We start from the raw sequence: 18,702 nt of genomic DNA, 5'->3' as shown, positions 1-18,702 counted from the left end.
TGTATCTTTACGAATCACAGAACTACTAACTGTCACAATCACTTTCCTTATTGGGTCCGGGTCCGAGTCCTTGTCCACCACATTTTGTGACAGTTATACATATATATGTGTATATATAGTCTATAGATATAGGTGGAATGGAAGTTAATGAAAGACTTTGTTGTAAATCTTGTAGTGGTGCATTGATTGGTGATTAGTATTAAAAGACGGTGGTAGTATGACTATACATATTATGGGGATCATGTGGATGGTTAGCTAAGACAAAAAAAATGCAATAAATATCTCAAGAGAAGAGATCATCCATTTAATAATCATACTTATATTATTAATTTGTTTTAGAATAAACTATATATATATATTTTAAAAAAATAAATAGTACATTAATAGGTTAGCTAGGCAGCTTTTGAATAACAAAAAATAAAATATGAAAAATTGTAAACATAACATATGGTGGATGAGAAAAAAAAGAAGAAGAAGAACTTAATTTGACAAGAAATGAAGAAACTTTTGCCCATATTTTCTCTTTTGGGTTACTTAAATTGTTAATAAAAATAAAAACTTTGGTCTATACATGTTCGTTACAAAAATTAATATTATTATTATAATGTTATAGTAGTGTAACACCGAATCCTTTACATGTGGCCTTATCAACTATAAGATGTTTATGTACCTTTAAAAAAGATGTATTAATGTATATTTTTATTTACTTATTTCGGTATTTAAATAAAAATTTAATTTATTATTTTTTTAATAATTGTGTACGTTATAATTATTTAAGATATTATATAAAATATTTCGAAATAATTTGCAATACATAAAGTAATGTTCAAATAATTTATTGGGTAATACTATTTTGGATCCTGTACTTTATAAAAGTTGCCGATTGGATCCTCTGTTTTGTTAAATGACAAAATAGACCCTGTATTTTCTAAAATGGTAAAAATAGGACTCTGAACTGATTTTTTGTCAAAATAAGATTTAATAATAATCCAATGTAAAAGTGTTATGACAAAACTGTTTACGTTTTCTGTATCTGTTTGTATTTTCAAGTTGGTTATATTAAAAAAAAAAGTTGTCAAAAATTAAGCTCAGGGTCCTATTTGTACCATTTTGGAAAATACAGGGTCCATTTTGTCATTTAACAAAACAGAGGGTCCAATTGGTAACTTTTGTAAAACATAGGGTCCAAAATGGTATTTACCCTAATTTATTTTACACACGATAAAAATATAAGAGCCACACGTACGTGCAACAAAGTGTTTAAATCTTATTTTTATCATCTTAAATGTTTTTAATTTTCTTAAAATTTTACAAGAAATCCTAAATAACAACTACAGTATGAAAATAAATTTGAATAAAAGATTTTCTCAAAATGCCAAAACAAAAAAGAATGCATATTGTATAATTTTTCTAAACTATATATATATAAATAAATAAATATATATTTGTATATATTGTAATTAATTTTTTTTTAAAAAAAAAAATTGAGAAGAAAGAAAGAAATTGTTTGAAAAAATAGGAGGTTCAACCACCACCTACCTTTTTCTCCTTGGCCAACAAACGATGTTAAATGAAACAATGAATTCTTTAACCATCTCATCTCATCTCTCTCTCTCTCTCTCTCTCTCTCTCTCTCTCTCTCTCTCTCTCTCTCTCTCTCTCTCTCTCTCTCTCTCTCTCTCTCTCTCTCTCTCTCTCTCTCTCTCTCTCTCTCTCTCTTAATAAAGAGAAAGAAAATAAGAGAAGAGAGCTCTACTACTAATCCCACACGCTTTCATAAAATAAAAAAAAACCCCATACACTACACAAAATGACCATTTCTCTCATTTCACCACTCCACACACTAAAACAAAAATAAAAACACTATATACAAACACACAAACACACACATTCTTTTGCTTCAAACACAAAAATGATAATCTCTTCTTCTTCTTCTTCTTCTTGATCATCAAAACCCCTTCTCTCTTTTTCCAAAAAAAAAATGGTATTGGGAATGGGAATGGGGAGAAAAGTGAGATTTGCTATGTTGTTGATAGGAAGAGCAATAAACGACAGTGTTAGCTTTGTCGTTTTTACAATTCTAGACCTTGTTGATCTATTCCTCTGTTTGCTATACAGAGTAGCTGATTTTTTCATCGAAGCAGAGTGGAAATCTTGTTATTGCTCTTCATCTTCTTCATCTTCTTCATCATCAAATAGTGGTAAGATCTTGGTATCTGAACATGGTGAGTCAAAGATTGTTTCTTTAAGTTCAACTAAGCTCAGATTAGAGGAAATTTCAGATACCCTTTATAGAAGACCTTCTTTGTTGACTGAGGTATCTAAGTTGACTATTAATGAGCTTAAAAGGTTGAAGCTTGATGCTAATAATAATAATAATAATAATAATAATGTTATTAATAATAATAATAATAAAGGTACAACCTTTATGGTTAATTCCACCATTGTTGAAATGCTTCAAGGAAAAATTGGTGGAAATAATAATCATAATCATAATCATAATCTTAATTCTCATGTTCGAATTCCAAGATGGTCTGATTGTGATTGTAAGTTTTGTACTTGTTGGACTTCTTCAACCAAAGAAACTCTCTATGTCAAATCAGAAGGGCCTAAATCAGGTAAAGATTTAATCTTTTTTTTTTATTATTATTATTATTTGAAAAAAAGATTGTATGTATTCATGGGGTTTTGTTTTTGGTTTGATTTAGATTTGGCTGAAGAAAATGAAAATGTGTTGTTTATTCATGGATTCATCTCATCATCGGCTTTTTGGACCGAAACGGTGTTTCCAAACTTGTCAAATGAGGCAAAAACAAAGTATCGTTTGTTTGCTATTGATTTACTTGGCTTCGGAAGAAGTCCGAAGCCAAGTGACTCTCTCTATACATTGAGAGAGCATTTGGATATGATCGAAAGGTCGGTTTTGGAACCTAATAAAGTAAAATCATTCCACATTGTTGCTCATTCTTTAGGGTGTATTTTGGCTTTGGCTCTAGCGGTCAAACACCCCGGTTCGGTCAAATCCCTAACTTTACTTGCCCCAGTAAGTTTTTTTATTTTTTTTTTTAATTTCAACACTACTACGAGATGACATCTTAATAAATATGTCATAACATATTTTTCATATTTATGGTAGCCATATTTTCCAGTACCGAAAGGCGAACATGCGACTCAGTACGTGATGAGAAGGGTTGCGCCGAGGCGAGTGTGGCCGCTCATCGGGTTTGGTGCTTCACTTGCGTGTTGGTACGAACATATCAGCCGAACAATTTGTTTAGTTATATGCAAAAACCATCGGTTGGTGGAGTTTCTTGTGAAACTCATTACTCGAAACAGGTAATAATTATAAAGATAATAAATTACACAAATTCGATCAACTATTTTCACCCACTTTTTTAAAATAAATAAATAATAATAAGAAAAAAAAAAAGAAGAGTTCAATTTATGGGATTTGTTGAACGACCTTGGGATTTCATGCATAAACATCCTCATGACGTTAATTAATTTCAATGATAATTTGCTTTATATTATTATTATTATAATAATAATATATGTGTATGCATATATATATTTAAATTAAAATAATTTGAAGCAACAATAACGTTCCTGATAAAATTATTAAAGGAATAATAATTTAATTTAGATCAATATTGTGTGACTTTCCCTTCTAAGAATTATTATATCTTTATTTTGCTATGCTTTTTTTTTTTTTTTTAAATGGAACCTATATGATGGTGAGACTTATATATAAAAATGAAAAAATATATATTTTTTTTATATATATAAAATTATTTTTAAAATTGATGTGGATGTGTAATAAAAGGAAAATTACTTCATATGTTATTTTTAAATTTTTTTTTAAAAAAATTATGGTTTGAGTTACTCTAGTGGTTTCTACGTGGCTTGCTATGTAGATTTTGATTACGATTTAAGTTGCTTTCCTAATTAATATGTAGATTATCGTAAAAAAATATAAAAAAAAAATAATTTTAAAGTATAAAAATAAAAAAATATATATATTTTAATATACAAGCAAATAATACTTAATTAATAACATAATATTATATAAATCAAAATATGATATATAATTTATATGAATAGTATAAATATAATGTAATACATATATATAAATAAGTCCTAAATGGTAATTAGAATGTACTAATTCCCATCCTTTAAATGGAGTGTCACATATTATTAGGCTCCTATAACTCTTTATCATTATTATTAGATATTAGTAGTACCTTAATTTTTAATAAAATATCATTTTACTAGTGATTATAAATTTTCTATTATACTTATTGAACTAAATTATGTAGCATTCCGATATTAAATTATAGTAATGTTAGATAATATTAATTAACTATTGGTACTTTTTAATATTTTTTTGTCTAAATATATATATATAATTAGTGATTTTTTAAGCTGTGTATCCTTTTGTATGGTTAAGAATTATTTATATAAATTGGAACTATTAATGATGTACGGTTCATCAATTTAAAGCATTAATTATGATATTTGGTTAGATAAAAACTCTCTCTTTTTTCCTATTATTATTGTTGAAAATTTAAGTCAATTCTTTCTTTAAAAAAAAAAAATCATCATTAAAGCCTAAACTACAATAATAATTAAAAATAGAAATATACCAATCTTAGTATCAATAGCTTTAAATGTTTAGGTACCAATTATAGTAGTGATGAAGCTTTATTTATTAAGAATTATTTATTTTATTTTTTTAGTATAAACAACAAAATTGTCATCCAAATTAAAGATGGTCCCTCTTGATCATAATAATTAGTATATTGGAGGTGTTAATTATATTAGTTGAGATGAGACAGAGACACATTTACAAGGTGGATTATTTATAAAACTTTTTTTTAAAAAAAAAAAATTAATAATAATAAAAATTATAAAATTTCCTAATAAATTGAGTGGTTGTGATTCTTGTGAACATTCCTTTGTACTTTAATAACTATTATATATATAATTAATCATTTTAAATTAGTTACTTAACAATTAACTAAGATTTAAAAGTACTAATTAATATAATATATATTTATGTATTTCTTGTAATGCTGGAAAAATTTGGTATGTATAGTTCAGACAAGAATTGACTAAGATTGAAGAATAATTTAATTATTTAATATTTATTTTTTTCTCATCTAATTAATTAGCTTAATTGGCAGCTGTCCAATTTATTAACTCCTTAGAATTTAGATCTATGATAGAGACTCCTATCTGCACAAAAATAATATTTAATAATATAACACAATTAAAAAATTTATTTCAAAATATCTAAATAAATTAAATATTAGATTTTAATATAATAATAATATTTGGTTTTAATTTGAACAGGTTGAGAACATTCTTGCTTGAAGGGTTTTTTTGCCACACACACAATGCTGCATGGCATACACTTCACAATATAATTTGCGGGACCGCGGCCAAATTGGACGCTTATCTGACCGTCGTTCGTGACCGGTTAAGCTGCGATGTCCACGTGTTTCATGGCGAGGACGACGAGCTCATACCGGTCGAGTGTAGTCACAATGTAAAGGCGAAAATTCCAAGAGCTCATATCAAAGTAATCAACAAAAAAGATCACATTACTATTGTTGTTGGTCGCCAGAAAGCTTTTGCTTCTGAATTGGAGCAAATTTGGAGAAATTCAAGTACAAAAACTTAAATTATTAATTATTAATTATTGATTCAAAATCATAATCAATTTATAATTAATAATGCTCTCAAGTAATTATTAAGTATATCCAAGTTTTGTGTGATGAAATGAAAGCACATCACATATTTTAATATTTATATTATATATATATATAAATATAAATATGTGGATCAGTCAGTTCATGTGTTTTTATATGTTTAATTTTCTACCAATTAATCTGTGGGAAAAAAAAGTAAATTATTAATTATATATATTATTGATCATTAATTAATTTTCTTTTTCATTATATGATCATAAGGATCCAAGTTATTTTAGGGTTTTCTTAGGGCCACTTCTTGTGTCATGTGGATTTGTCCTCATGATATATATATATATATAAATATATATATATATATATATATATTGTAATTAATATGTACTTGGAAAATTCAAAATAATTAAAGAGAGAAATAGTGAATATTGTGAAGAATATATTATAATTTTTTTCTTGGGTTTTTTGTTTAATAATTAATTTCAATTATTTCGTCAAAAAAAATTAATCTTAATTATTATTTATAAAGAAACAAAATATATTAATAAATAAAATAAAATTAGTATTAAATTACAAATAATTTATGATTTATTTTTAATTAATATTCTATTAAAATCTCTTCCATATATATATAATTTTATATTATTCCATGAAATAATTTTCTATATATAAATAAGGAGTTTTTTTTTTTATTTTTTACACTTCATAATAGTTTTTTCTTTTTTTGTATTTTTACAGAATTTTACATAAAAATTCATATTGCAACTAGGGGAGCAACCTAAATCACAACTAAAAATCGTATAGCAACCCACATAGAAACCATCTGAGAAACTACTTTAGAAATGTAAACTATAAATTTTAAAAAAAAATAATAATATATAAGATAATTTCCATATAAATTATTGGAATTTAGTGATGAAAAAAAATATAATAAAAAAATTGAAATATACTTGTAGTCCCAATAAACTTAGAATACACATATATAATTATAACATATTAATAATTTACATAGGACAATGAAATTATTTATCAATAAAAAATATTGTTATATAGATATTCTAGGAGTGTAAATAGGTCGGGTCGGATCTGATCCGGCTATGATCCGACCTGATTCAAATCATGTAAGGATCTGTCTTGCCCCGCCCCGCTAGATCAGATACGTACTCGGATCGAATTAGATTCGACCAGACTTATTCGGATTGGATCTAATCCGACCCGACTCTTTTTTTTTTAAAAGAATTTTAATACTAACTTATAATTTTATGTCCATTTTAATTCTGTATTAGTATTATTTAATACAATACTATGTGTGGTATTAACATGTATTAATAGATTGTGTAAAGATAATATATTTTCGCAATAAAATCTACCCCAGCACCAAATACGGGTTGGGTCCGGGTCCGAGTTTGGGTTCGAGTCAGGGTCTTGGGTCCGGGTCCGAGTTAGGGTCCTGGGTCCGGGTCCGGGTTCGGGTCTCGGTACGGGTCTGGGTTCAAGTCCAAGTTTGGGTCCGAATCCAAGTTTGGGTCGGGGTTAAGGTCCTGGGTCCGGGTCCGGGTCTCGGTCTTGGTCGGAGTTTGGGTCCCGCGTTAGGGTCCAGGTCCTGATCCCGAGTCTCGACTTCGGGTCTGAGTCTCGGGTCCAGGTTTGGGTCCTGATCTCGGGTCCCGAGTCCAATCCTGGTCTTGGGTCCCAAGTCTCGGGTCTCAGGTCTCAGGTCTGGGTCCGAGTCTTGAATTAAGTTTTTTTTTAAAAAAAAAATAATTGAAATCGGGTCGGATCAGATCCGATCCAGAAAAAATTAGGCAGGGCGAAGCGGATCTGATCCAAGATCCAATAAGTATCCGAATGTTTCAGATCAGAGGTGATTCGTCGGATCAGAGTTCCAATCTGCTCCAACTAAATGAATCTTTTTGACATGCCTAAGATATTTTCTATTAGTATTAAGTTAAATTATGCCTTTTTTCCCATCTTCTAATAATAATAGATTCACAATTTAGTCACATATACAAATTGAACAAAATGTAGGATTATATTTATAGTCGGTATATAATATGGGTGACTACTCAATAATTATAATAATATAAACTAATCAAGTCCGATTCTCACTGTAAAAAACTATTATTTTCAGTGACAATTTTTTAGTCATAACATAAATTTTTTGTGACTGAATGTGACTTTTAGTCATAATAATAAAATACTTGTGACTAAAACATAATATTTAATTACAAATTGTCACTAATTTAGTTTTAGTCACAACACATATTGTGACTAAAAACACATTTAGTCACAACAAATTGTAATTTTTGTGACCAATGCTTTTAGCCACGAACCTTTTACTAACAATACAATAATGATAATTTATAATTAGCCACAATTTTTTTAGGCTAATTAGTAATTTTTCCCCCTGAACTTTTACATGTACTAAATGGTGCTCCCTAAATTTTTTTGGCCGTTAAAAATTCCCCCTGAAATATTGAGATTGTTAAATTTAAGGATTTTTGTCTAATTTTAGTAAAAAAATTTTAACATGGATGAAAGTTCAAGAGACATGATTTTGTACATATCAAAGTTTGAGGGGCATAATATATATCAAAGTCTAGAGAGTATGGTTTAGTACATGAAACAGTAAAATTGAATGAAATTAGACAAAAGTCCTTAAATTTAGCAATCTCAATAGTTCGGGAGGAATTTTTAATGGCCAAAAATGTTTAGGGGCACGATTTACTACAAGTGAAAATTTAGGGGAAAAAATTACTAATTAATGAAAATTTTATTTGAGTACTAGTGTGAGTAGTGACTTGTATGCAAATATTGACTATTAATTTTGTAAACGACAATATTATATATAATGAATATTAATGTCGTATATGTCTTACATTTTCAGAGTTTTCAGTAATCAAATTTTGTGGTGGGTCTACTTCACTACAATTCCTCAACAACAACCATTTATTTTCTATCTCATGCATTAAATAATATCATTTATTTTCTATCTAAACTTTCAGTTTCAGTGTCTGTCTATATATACAACAATACTAATTAATTATATATATGTGAAAAGTAATAGTATATATTTTGTACTAAAAAAATATTACATACATTGATATTATTTTTAATTATAATATTTAATGTCAATTTAGAAAGATTTAATTGGTTAGAAAAATTATCTTTGGTGCTCATAGAATATTACATGCTAAAGCTTCAATGTTGTTTAGGAAAATAAGAAAAAAAAATGTATATAAATATGGGTTATTTTTCAAAATGTAATTTTTGTAAAAAAAAAAAAAATTAAAAAAAAAAAGAAGAAAGAAAATATGAAAAATGTGGATTAGTAGAGATTTTACTTACAAAAATTAGTTTTGTAATATGTGTTATATATTTTACATATCTACTTTGAAATTAAAGAACAAAAAATGTTGGTACTTTTTCTTCAAGTTGTCTTGTACAGGGCCGGCCCAATCAATTGAATCTTGGGCCTAAAAATTTCAATTAGCAATTTCTAAGAAAAACACTATTGTTTTAAATATATATATTAGGGGTGTTCATCAAACCGCCCAAACTGCTCAAACCGCCCGCACCGCACCATACCGCAAAAAAAAAAAATGCGGTTTGAAATTTTTTGCAGTGCGGTCGCGGTTTGAATTTTTCCTAAACCGCGTGGTGCGGTTTGCGGTTTGCGGTTTTGAATTGTTAATATGCGATTCAAACCGCACCGCACCGCATATTATAAAAATACCAATTTTTATAATTATTTAGATATAATATGTCATGAATGTTCAACTTAAAGTCTACTATTCTTTTAAAAAAACTTAAAGTCTACTAATTATTGTATTGTTGACACTTAATTTTTTTTTCATATTTATTTTCAAGCCTTATGGTATTTTGACAAGTTTTGCTCAAAATTTATTGTATTTGTGATAGTTTAATTATTTAGAGATAGTCCAAACCGCATAAACCACAAAAATTGCACCGCATTATTTTTTGTGGTGCGGTTTTTGCGGGTTTTTAATTTCGCGGTGCGGGTGCGGTTTGGGAAATTTGAAAAACTGCATGTGCGGGTTGGTTTGAAAAAATAGTCAAAAACCGTACCACCCGCACCGCGAACACCCCTAAGATATATTTAGTGTTCAAAATCTCAAATATGATATTTTTGTAAAACTAATTGCGTTTTCATGTTCTACGAAAAAATAAAATCTATAACATTTCTAGAAAAAATAATTAATAAAATATTGCATTTCTTTTAGTAGTAGTAAAGATTTAATATATGGTACTTTTAAAAATAAATTAGTTTTTTTCAAAAAAAAAAAAAAAATGAAAATTGACAAGGGTGGAGGGCTTTGGGCAACAAACCCAACTCTCTCTACTCTTGGGCCGGAAAATATATCATAGAATTAAGATAGGGATTTTTACACCACTAAAGTTTTTTTTTTTTTTTTTCTCTTTCACTACCCGGTCGAATTTTTTTTCAAAATTACTGTATTTTTTTTTCTTCAAAATACTGTATAAGTTTCATACTGTGTATTGTGTTAAGTTTTCACTGTTATTCCACGACTATTTTCTAGTTGTTCTACTGTTGTTTTTAATTATTCTGTTTTGTTGTTTTGCGGTTGTTTTAAAAAATTATAAATTTTTGCCCAAAAATCAATATGTTTATAAAAACCCCATTAACATACCATTTATAAACACAACAATAAAAACTTCCCACTGAAAACTTAGATAATATAGAAATAGTTATTGTAACTTTGTTATTATTATTTTCCATAAATTTATAATTAACATTAGAAATTCACAAATTATTTTATTAATGACCTTTTATATAGTTGCCAATATATAATATACGTGGTACATTATTTTATTTTTAATTTTTTTGGCAATAAAAAAATGAATGACTTAATAGTGGACCCAAGATTTGGCTGGTTTGGCTGCTGCAAACCGAGAAGCTCCTTCTCTCGGACAATGGCTAAACGATTCTTTTAGCCGCCTGCAACCTGATCTCCACAGCAGGGCTGTGATGTTGTGCTGGGCCCTGTGGTGTGCTCGAAACGATCTCATATGGCAGTAGCGATCCCGTAACGTGAAGGACGTGGTTACATTTGCTAATTCGAGTCTTGATCAATGGTTGAAAGCTCAAGGAAAGGGTAATATTCCCTTGTTGTCTCCTCTCAAAGATGGAGATGGTTCAGAGCTTTGGTTAAAACCGAGTATATAGGTATCAAACTCAATGTCGATGCAGCCATTTTTGAACGTTCTTCAAAGCACGGTTTTGGGTGTGTTGTCTGAAATACCGAGGGTACTTTGATTGCTGCCTTTGCTGGTGTGAAACCTGGCAGTGTTTCTCCCGATTTGGCCGAAGTAATGGGCATACGGGAAGCATTGAGTTGGTTGAAAAATCACTCTTTCACTCAGGCCATTGTTGAGACAGATAGCCTCGTTTGTGCAGAAGCCATTCGTAGTGCAGAGGTGTTTGTTTCTTCCTTCGGTTCAGTGGTGGAAGATTGCAAGAAAATTCTTGAGAGTTTGTCTAATGTTTAGCGTTCTGTGAATTGTGCTGCGCATTTTGTTGCCCGGCACTCTATTTCTCTAGCTGAACGCATGTTTTCTATTAATAGTGTTCCTATAGAGTTAATGTCTATCCTTGGGAGCGATTGCTCGATTTAATAAAGAACACTTCTTTCAAAAAAAAAAAAAAAAGTGAATGACATAATAGTGGACCCAAGATTTCATTCAAGCGGGGCTAAATAAAGTATTAAAATACTATAATATATAAATATATTATAAACGAAGACCTATTTTATTCTACATAATTAATTTTTATTTTAATTTTTTGTTTACTTATATCACAGCAAAGATAATTTAGCCTCATTAAAAAATTATTTAATTTTTATTTTAAAAAATAATATTTATAGTTTTTGAGATGAAATAATATTTAAATATAGTTGTCACTAATTTGGTGACAACTTATCTTTTTATATATATATAGTGATAAAAATAATTGTAACTAGCTAAACCATGTTTAATATATAGTTAACAAATTTTTCACTCTTGTGATGGCTAATATTTTAGCCACAAATTTTTTTAATAATAATATTCTAATATCTCTTCAATGCAGAAAAGAAGAAGAAAAAAATTAAAAAATTATTTTAAATTAAATTAATCTATAGTAAATTCTCATTAAGAAGACTAAGCTGTCTAAATTAATCTATATTATCAATAATGTCTAAAATTATTAAGTTTTTTTCAAGTTTGAAAATAACCAGAAGTAACCATTTACCATTTTTTTTTTTTTTTTTAAATTTTTAAAGTGGTAACAAGTTACTAGTATACTTCCAAAAAATAAATAAACCAAATGATTCAAACTCTCATCTTGAATTCAATAACTATATCCTCAAACTCACTTTAATTTTCCTCATTGCCTTCATTCTCACACTATTCATTAATTAGGGCAATGAGGAAATTTTTATGGGACCTATTTATTTATATTCTTAAAAAAAGTTATATTAAAAATTTTAATACATATAAAAAAAATATCACACAATATATATAATTCAAATTGTAAATTTTAATCTTAACTTTTTTTAATTAAAAAGTTACTAATATACTATAAAAACACATGAGCCTTACAATTTATGTTTTAGTTGAATTTTAAATCTAAAATTATATTTTAAAAAAATCTAAATATCTCAACACACTAGCCGATTACTACTTGCTCATCTTCAAAGTAGTAAGTAGTAACCAGGCTACCATTCAAAAATAATATTAATAATTATATTTCCAATTAACAGTAACCGCATGCACTAAATTTAAAGTGTAATATTGTTATTGGTATAATTAAGTATCAGACCTCATATAATTTAATTTAATAACTATTAATATAAAATATCATTAACTATTTACAAGATACCACTTATAAGTAGTATTACTTAATATCACTTCTCGGCTTTTTTTTTTTAGTATAATAAATGATGTAATTAAGAAATTATATACTTGAAAAAGATATTTTTTTTCATTGTCATTGAAAATTAACAACACACATTGTGCATGTGATATTTTAGATTCAGTCCTAATATGACAACAAAAAGAAAATCAAAACAAAAGAAAGTTGGTCAAAAGTAATGTTGAGTAACTCGTTTACATAGAAGATTTTAGGCTTTTTTTAGAGTCAAAAGATTTTAGGGTTTAGTCCGGAAGTAATGCATCCAAATTTAAAAGAAAAATAAAGAAATAATTACGTGCATATGCATGTAATTTGTTTTTGAAATAAAATTCATTAATAACAAACAAACTTAATACAAAGGAAATGGCATATCGAGTTGAATAGCTTGATTAGCACATGAGGGAGAAACTTCAATCTACATGGACATGGCACTTTATTTATTGAAACATATAATTGGCAAAACTATGAGCTACCTAATTACACTAATGATACACAAATTTTAATTCAATTAATATAATGTTACAATTACAAAAGTCTAATATCTGCATCAAATGTCCTTACACCCTTCCTCTTTGTCGATTATAAGTTGTGTCACTCGAAGACATTTAGTTTCAACTCGAAACATGAGAACACATCGTTGTAAGCTAGGATGACATCTCGTATAGCAAACAATTTAGTAATTAAAGGTGAGCTTACTTGAGGGAGAATCGTGGCTAAAGCAAACTGAACCGCACCATTACTGTCTCGAATCACCACTCTACTCGTTGAAAGCCTCTCCTCAACATGGCAACCAACATCAACGTTAATGCAATTAGCTTAATTATAATCAAGCAAAAATTAAAAACACTAATCAAGTTCCCAGCTCGTGGGCTAAATCCATGCACTACCGAGTTTCTATCATTCCAAAAGATGCCACAAAATAACTAGAAAGATAGCAAACAAATCTTGTAACCATAGCTTAGCTAACACATGGAATACAAAGATGATCTCTATTCACTTTGAGGTAAATAGGTACTTAAAGTTTTGAGTTTGTAAGCGGCATAAACCTAATAATATTTTTAGTGGCATAAGTGTTAAATATTTGTAAAACTGTAATTTTTCTCTATTTTCGTCAATACAGACTCTGTTTTAAATTTATTAAAAGAAGATTTGGAAATAAATGATACTACATATTTCTTTCCAGTCCAAATAATCTAGATTCTGGGTCTTATATGTGTCCAGTTTCAGACAATAACAGAGTCTATACTGATGAAACTAAAAAAAAATTACAGTTTTATAAATATTAAGTACTTATGTCGCTAAAAAAAATTATTAAGTTTATACCGCTTATAAAACCAAAACTTTGAGTACTTATTATAATAAAATAACGAGAAATCAATCTTACAATAACTATAAATTAACTATAATTAAATTATAAAACAACATCATGACAATAACTATAATACAACAATAAAAAAAATTATAAAACAACCAAAAAAATAATTTATTATTTTTATTAAGGAGATATTTTTGTTCAAAGAAAAGTTTAAAGCATAAAAAAAATAGTATTAAAGTATTTTTGTAATTTTTTTAATTTTGATCAATTGTATAAATTTTTTATATTTTAATCACAAAAAAAGAAATTGTAAGTCAAAATAATTATTGTTTTTATGACTAGGGGTTTTTTGTAATAATTAGGTGCCTTTTAGAAGAGATCATCTCTCACTTGAGTTTCCACAAGGTGTGATATATTCTATATATGTATGTGAAAAGAGAGGTATTAATTCAATATTTGTAGTCATTCCTCTTTTATTACAATTATAGCAATATTGTGTGAAATCATGAAAATAAATATGTTAAAATATATATAAGAAAGAAATTAAGTGATTGGGCATAGTTACTATTCATTTCTCATGTTTGTTTGTTTGTTCTTTTCTCATATAGAATTTATAAATAGAAAAATCTAACGAATTGTGTTGACAGATTGGCTTTCCATAATTAGGTGTTTGGTTTATGAGAACATAGTCATAGAATTTCTTCTCCTTTGATCTTTTTTAGTTTTCTTTTTTTTTTTTTTTTTATTTTCAATAATATTTAATTTTTTATATATATAAATAAATATATTATGTATGTTGGCAATTTCTTTTTTTTTTTTTTTTTGTCTCAACTCTTAATTTAATTCAAAATGGTACTAGTGTACCTCCATTAATGAAGGTTGGGAATTTACATATGCTAAGGAACTTTAAAGTATCAAGCATCACAAGAAAAAATATACTGTTATTGGTATTATTTAATATCAGATTCTCACACATTTTAATTTAATAACTAACATATAAAAATATGCCACATCAGTACTGTCTAATAGCAATGCTCGATCACCTAAATTTCATGAAAAATTAAATTATTAGAACAAAATAAATCACCATTTATTTGGGCTGAGGACCTCCATTGCAGCCAGGATTTAAGGTACAAGAGACAATTTGTACTCTTAGAACAAAGAAAGAACAAGTGGTATATTTTTTGTTCCATCGTACTGTAATCCAAATACTACAAATTGTTACAGATGCTGTGTTATGCAACAGAGATTTTGTTTAAAGTTTTTGCAGCATTACTAATCATAGAATGAAACGATGCTTGGGAATAATAACTCTTCCCCAAACCTCTCTGTGACATTTCACAACTAAGCTTTTTGGTTTAATCAACTTATAATCCCTGTTGAAGTTATAGATAGATGAATTATTGAGCATCAATTTTGGCTTTAAATTTTTCTTTTACAACAGTGATTTGCTTCCAGTACCAAGTACTTACCGAACTTAGAGCCTTATATGCTCACCAATCCTGATCTCCTAAATAAACTTATGAATCCATTGAATCCACAAATTGTCTTACTTTGTGGATATGGCCTAAATATATTTTTCAATGGCTGCTATATTCCAAGCCATTACACCCTAAAGCCAAGGCCCCCCTTCCTTTTTCGAAGAACAAACATTATTCCAAGCTACTTTCTCTAGCCCATGTGTTTAGCTACTCCTCTCCAAATTGAATTTACATGCAAAGACAATAATTGTTAGTATTGCCTATTTAGTATAAATATGTAAAGTCATTTCACAAATAGATAATGAATGAATGAATGAATGAATGAAAATTAGGAGTATTCTTATTAAATTTTGGCACTAACTCAAAGAATGCGTCCCAATACAAATGATTATGTATCAGTTGGTGCTTTCATTGAGAGAATCTCAGAGAGAAATTTTAGTGAGAGATCGATACTATGACTAATGAAGATCTTGTTGTATTTGTTAGATCTATGATAAGTTCTATGGAATTGCATATATGGAGCAACATTTCAAGGCTCAATTAAAGGAAAATCGTGAATTCACTGTTATTAGTAGGGTTTTTGGTAGCAACATAATCTGAGCCCAATAGGAATGGAGAGACATAAGAACAGAGTTGATAATGGTAGCTCTTCCTACAAAAGATTTCTTGAATCCAAGTTCTTATTCTTAGCGCCATTTTTTTAACCAAAATTTCACAGTCCAAGCTTAAGATTCTCCTTGCACATATTGGTAGCCCCAAGTATTTGAAAGGCATTTCCCCTCTTTTGTAACCTGAAACATCTATTACTCACTACCATAAAAATAAGTTTTAGTCACCCACCTAGAGGGATTCTAAAGGGTTTTAGTGACACTTCACTGCGCGTCACTAATGTGGGTGACTGGAAAAATATTATTTAGTGACCCTGCATTACTGTCACTAAAACCTTTTAGAGTTTCTCAACGTGCGTCACTGTACCCTTTTACAGTCCCACTTAAAGATTACAGCTACCCACAAAGCATGTCACTGTATCTAATTTTTTAATTTTTTTTAAATAAATAAATTAAGGGAAATTAATAATTGTAAATTTTAAATAATAATTTTGAATAATAATATTCAAGGATAATTTTTTTTTTTTTTTTGATTTTGATACTAAAAGGTGAAATAAAAGTCCAATTTTTTTAATATCATGTTTATAATTTAATCTTAGTTTAGTAAACTGCACTCAACAAATTAAGAAGATTATAATTTATATTTCTACTAGTTAATCTATACATTCTAAATTGGTAAAATTAAATAAAGTTATTATAATTTATAAAGTTATTAAGTATAAGTTATTAAGTAAATCCCGATCTCCCCACACATCGCCTCTGCAACCCAGACTTTGACCAACTCTGCGAATCCCAATGCAAGCCTCTCCGTCGATGATCTACAGAAAAGAGAGACAAAGAGAGAGAACATTATCGAGAGAGAGTGAGAGAAATCATTACAGTGAGAGAGAGAGAGAGAGATAGAAATAAAGCCATACCCGAGTTTGTCTTAGCACCACCAAACCTACCGACGCCATAAAGAGAAAACGAGGGAAATACCAACCTTGTAATACGATTCAGAGAGAGAAATAGATGGATGTAAGGTTTTAAGGGAGTGGGGGTCTTCATTTCATGGTCAGATTAGACCATCGGAGGTCGAGTTTTGCCATCTTCTGGGCAGCTGCAACAACGAGAGAGAGAGAGAGAGAGAGAGAGAGAGAGAGAGAGAGAGAGAGAGAGAGAGAGAGAGAGAGAGAGAGGAAGGAAGAGGCGCTATAATTTTTTTTTGAAAGGAGGGAGGCGCTGCTGTTAGAAAGGAGAAATGAGAAGTTAGTATTATGGTTTTGTTAGTTTGATATAGATTTGTGTTAGATAATAAGAGAAAGAAAAATATATCTAGTTTTATTAATTAATTAATTAGGTTTTAAGAGAAATAAAAAACCTGCCTTCTCTTAGCTAGAAAGTATTTCTTTTACCCTAATTAATTATGTTACACGGTTTTTTATTTTTTTTTTAAGTATTTCAACGTCCCTTTATGTGTTAGTGGGAAAGTTTTCCCACACGTGCATGGTGACGCTATAGTTCATTATTTTTTTGAATAAAAAGTAATAAAAAAATAATTTAAAATTTCAGAATAGTTTTAGTGACACGCATTGTGGGTTAGCAATATTAAATTTTTAAAGTCCTATAATGCGGGTCTCTAAAAATTCTCTAAACTATTTAGTGACACATACTTTTTGTGCGGGTCACTATAGAGTGTCACTAAAAATTAATTTTGTAGTAGTAACTCATTAAACCTCGTGATTTTCCATACCACAACAGTAAACAACAGATTTAGATTCATTCGAGAAAATAGATCTAAAATCTCCATGAAAAAAGAGTAAAATATCATCTGCAAAGCTCAAGTGATTAAGTTCAATGCTAAAGCAGCTATCATGAAATTAAGGGCTGCCTTTTGGCCAACATTCTTTATTACTCGGAAAAGATACTCCATACCCAGAACAAAGAGAAAAAACGATAACGGATTACCCTGTCTAAGCCCTCGTTTTGCCTCTAAGTAACTATGCATTAATCCATTAAAAATTTGATTATTTTTTGGAGTTGGATAATTAATTTTGACTTTTAGTCATGTTGATTTCTTTTTCTAGGGCAAGTAAAAGCACATTAAAGTGTAAGGTAAAAAAACAACATAATCCTCTTTAATTATATACCAACCCAAATCTTTATATATAGTGATTATATATAAATGTAATTTTTATTTTTAAATATATATAATAAATTTAATTTTTTATATAAAATATTTACATGATTTTTATTTTTAAATATATATAATAATATTAAAAAATTAATAAAAAATATTCTGTTAAGTTAATGTAAAAAATCAAAAGATACCATTAAACCAAGAATCCTGTTACATACCTGCATTATATATATAAGAAATATTCTTAATTTTTATTTTAATTATATATTTTTAGTTATATAAATGATTTTTTTTATATTATTCAATAAACAAAATTTTTGCTATTAATTACATACCCACATTAAGTGCTATTAATAAAAAAAGATAATAATATTCAAATATTTGCTATTAATTATAATTTTAGTATAATTGTAATATTTTTAATTTTATATACTTTTATTTTTTAAAAAATCATCATACCCTTTTTCTATTCTTTTAAATGATAATTAAAAGATATTTTTAAATATTTGCTGACACGAATTGGTTTGGGATTGCTTTTGT

At 28.1% G+C, this 18,702-nt stretch overlaps 1 protein-coding gene across 1 annotated transcript; it reads left to right on the top strand.

The window, feature by feature from the left end:
• Positions 1-1,735: 1,735 nt before the first annotated feature.
• Positions 1,736-5,988, top strand: LOC115717186 (probable lysophospholipase BODYGUARD 1). Its single transcript, XM_030646146.2, has 4 exons — positions 1,736-2,618; positions 2,709-3,043; positions 3,137-3,336; positions 5,353-5,988. The coding sequence occupies exons 1-4, from the start codon at positions 1,982-1,984 to the stop codon at positions 5,681-5,683; spliced, it is 1,503 nt and encodes a 500-aa protein (XP_030502006.2). The 5' UTR covers positions 1,736-1,981; the 3' UTR covers positions 5,684-5,988.
• The last annotated feature ends 12,714 nt before the right edge of the window (positions 5,989-18,702 follow it).

This window comes from Cannabis sativa, chromosome 5 (genome assembly GCF_029168945.1).
Source record: "Cannabis sativa cultivar Pink pepper isolate KNU-18-1 chromosome 5, ASM2916894v1, whole genome shotgun sequence".
Lineage (NCBI taxonomy): Eukaryota > Viridiplantae > Streptophyta > Magnoliopsida > Rosales > Cannabaceae > Cannabis > Cannabis sativa.
This window is presented reverse-complemented; position numbering and strand designations above follow the sequence as displayed.

Bases quoted from the DNA above. Each gene is read 5' to 3' on its own strand.
- LOC115717186 (XM_030646146.2), top strand. From the start codon at position 1,982: ATGGTATTGGGAATGGGAATGGGGAGAAAAGTGAGATTTGCTATGTTG. The intron at 2,619-2,708 runs GTAAAGATTTAA...GGTTTGATTTAG, and splicing joins ATCAGAAGGGCCTAAATCAG to ATTTGGCTGAAGAAAATGAA. The intron at 3,337-5,352 runs GTAATAATTATA...TAATTTGAACAG, and splicing joins AAACTCATTACTCGAAACAG to GTTGAGAACATTCTTGCTTG.